Source organism: Penaeus monodon, chromosome 15, assembly GCF_015228065.2.
Source record: "Penaeus monodon isolate SGIC_2016 chromosome 15, NSTDA_Pmon_1, whole genome shotgun sequence".
Lineage (NCBI taxonomy): Eukaryota > Metazoa > Arthropoda > Malacostraca > Decapoda > Penaeidae > Penaeus > Penaeus monodon.
In genome coordinates this window covers 29,768,595-29,771,008 of record NC_051400.1, presented here as the reverse complement: position 1 = coordinate 29,771,008, position 2,414 = coordinate 29,768,595, and the positions used below count along the sequence as shown (strand labels likewise).

At 46.4% G+C, this 2,414-nt stretch overlaps 1 protein-coding gene across 1 annotated transcript in view; it reads left to right on the top strand.

Moving 5' to 3' along the window:
• The window catches only part of LOC119582318 (hornerin-like), an 11,350-nt gene extending 9,272 nt beyond the window's left edge, over positions 1-2,078 (top strand). The window contains exons 2-4 of the mRNA XM_037930532.1: positions 36-517; positions 741-1,487; positions 1,520-2,078. Of these exons, the coding sequence (XP_037786460.1) occupies positions 36-517; positions 741-1,487; positions 1,520-2,078 (1,788 nt within the window). The remainder of the gene's footprint in view (positions 1-35; positions 518-740; positions 1,488-1,519) is intronic.
• The last annotated feature ends 336 nt before the right edge of the window (positions 2,079-2,414 follow it).

The following is a 2,414-nucleotide window of genomic DNA, read 5'->3' as shown; positions in this document are numbered from 1 at the left end:
AATGACAAGCAGTGGCTCCCACGTTCAACTTTCAGCATTTAGTAGTTGCGGCGTTACTGGTGGCGGTATCAGCGCGGGCAGTTCCTGAGGAAGAAAACGCAGGCCAGCCGCCTGCCGACCAGGGATTGAATGCATCTTCCAGTAGTGACCAGTTCTTATATAAGTCGAGTGAATTTACACCTGGGGAAGAGGAATATTTTACAGGCTCTGGGCCTACAGATTCAGGCCGTTTTCCATCTGGAACAGGAGATTACCCATCTGCCCCAGGGAGCTTCTCCTCTGGAACAGGAGACTACCCGTCCGGACCAGACTTTCCTTCTGGCTCGGGAGACTACCCTTCTGGAACAGGACAATACCCCTCGGGACCTGGTACGGGTGAATATCCCTCGGGAGCAGGACAGGAAGACTATCCCTCTGCTCCTGTCCAGTACAACTTCCAGTGGGATGTGAATGACCCTCCTTCCAGAAATTTCTATGGGCACCAAGAAGAGAGAGAAGATGACAACACTCAAGGCAGGTTAGTCATTAGCATTATTTCATTTCAATGGAATATATAGGCGCATAGACACACATATATGATATATACAACTGATTATGCCATGATCATATGAATATACGTACTCAATATACATATTGTGCTTCGATTTCATTAAATCACACTGATCTATCAGCTAATAATAACTAACAACTACCTCTTAATAGGATATTGCCTCACTGACACTAGCTAAAATTCTGTCCAGCTACTACGTGCAGTTACCTGACGGTCGTCGTCTTGTGGTTGAATATTATGTTGATGAGACAGGCTACCATCCCACATATTCCATGGAAGGGGAGATCCAACCAACTTCTGGTCTGGAAGCATCGGGTCAAAGCTATCAACCAGTTGAACCAGAATCAAGCTACGCAGTACCTGAAGAAGAGGCTAACGAAGGCTATCCTCCAACTGGACAAAGACCCACCCAGAGTTTCTCCCAGCTCGACCACGGTTCCAGTCCAAGATTTTCTCAGTCTTCACAGGGAGATAACCAAGATTTTTCACATTCTGCGGCAGAACCAAACCAAGATTTTTCGTACTCTGGCCCAGGGTTTTCTCACTCAGGACAGAGGACTGGCCAAGGGTACTCTCAGGATGGACAGGAATCTGGTCAAGAATCCTTCCACTCAGGGCAGGGATCTGGCCAAAGGTACTCTCAGGGTGGACAGGAATCTGGCCAAGGATCCTTCCACCAAGGACAGGGATCTGGCCAAAGGTACCCTCAGGGTGGACAGGAATCTGGCCAAGGATCCTTCCACCCAGGAGAGGGATCTGGCCAAAGGTACTCTCAGGGTGGACAGGAATCTGGCCAAGGATCCTTCCACCCAGGACAGGAATCTGGGCAAAGGTACTCTCAGGCTGGACAGGAATTTGGCCAAGGATCCTTAACCCGGGAAGGTTTCCCCAGGACAGGGTCAGTCAAAGCTACTCTCAGTCTGGACGGGGATCAGTTGTAGGTTATTCTACATCTGGACAAGGATCCAGTCAAGTGTCCTTTCATTTGGGGCCAGGGTCTATCCAAAGTCAGTCCAAGCCTGGACAGGGATCCAGCCAAGCATCTTTTCAGTTAGGACAAGGATCTAGCCAAGGTTATACTCCACCTCGCAAAGGATCTCTTCCTTCAGGACAAAGGTCTAGCCAGGGATATACCCAGTCTGGACAGAAATCCACCCAAGGTTTTACATACTCTAGACAAGGGTCAAATCAGGTGTATTCTAAGCCTGGAAAGGAATCAAGTCAAGGTTTCAGACACACTGCACAAGGATCCACTCAGGGATTTTCTCCCTATGGACAGGAATCTAGCCCAGAGTTCTCATACTCCAAAAACGAATTCAACCAGGAGCCCTCTCAATCTGGACAGGTTCCCATTCCAACTATCTCACTCCCGGGGAAGGGATCAGGCAAAAGCTCCTCTCAGTCAACAAAAGGACCGAAGCTCAAGTTTAAACCCAAGAATGGTTCCTTGAAGTCAAGTTCCATCAGCGTCCATCCTGTGCCACTCTCAGCTACCTTTGGTTTCCGGTTTCCAAGCAAATGGGCATAACACATGACCATGCATTCGTTCGCTAAAAGTTAAGGACTTGCAACTGCTATCGCCATATTACTGTTTTCTGTTGTTGATTCTGTTCTTATTTATTCTGCATGGATATATAATAATTGTATGGTTTGAAAGTGAAAAATATAAGGTACAGTAGGGAGTCATTTTACCAATGATTATGTTAGTAGACAACAAATAAAAGCTATTTTGTTAATGAAGTTTTCGTATCCCTTTTATACAAAAACGTCATGTACAAAAGCTAAAGTACACAAGGCATTATATATGCATCTGGGCATTTGAATCTATTCTGAAAGGAATAAGAATCTCAAACCTTAAGACTAG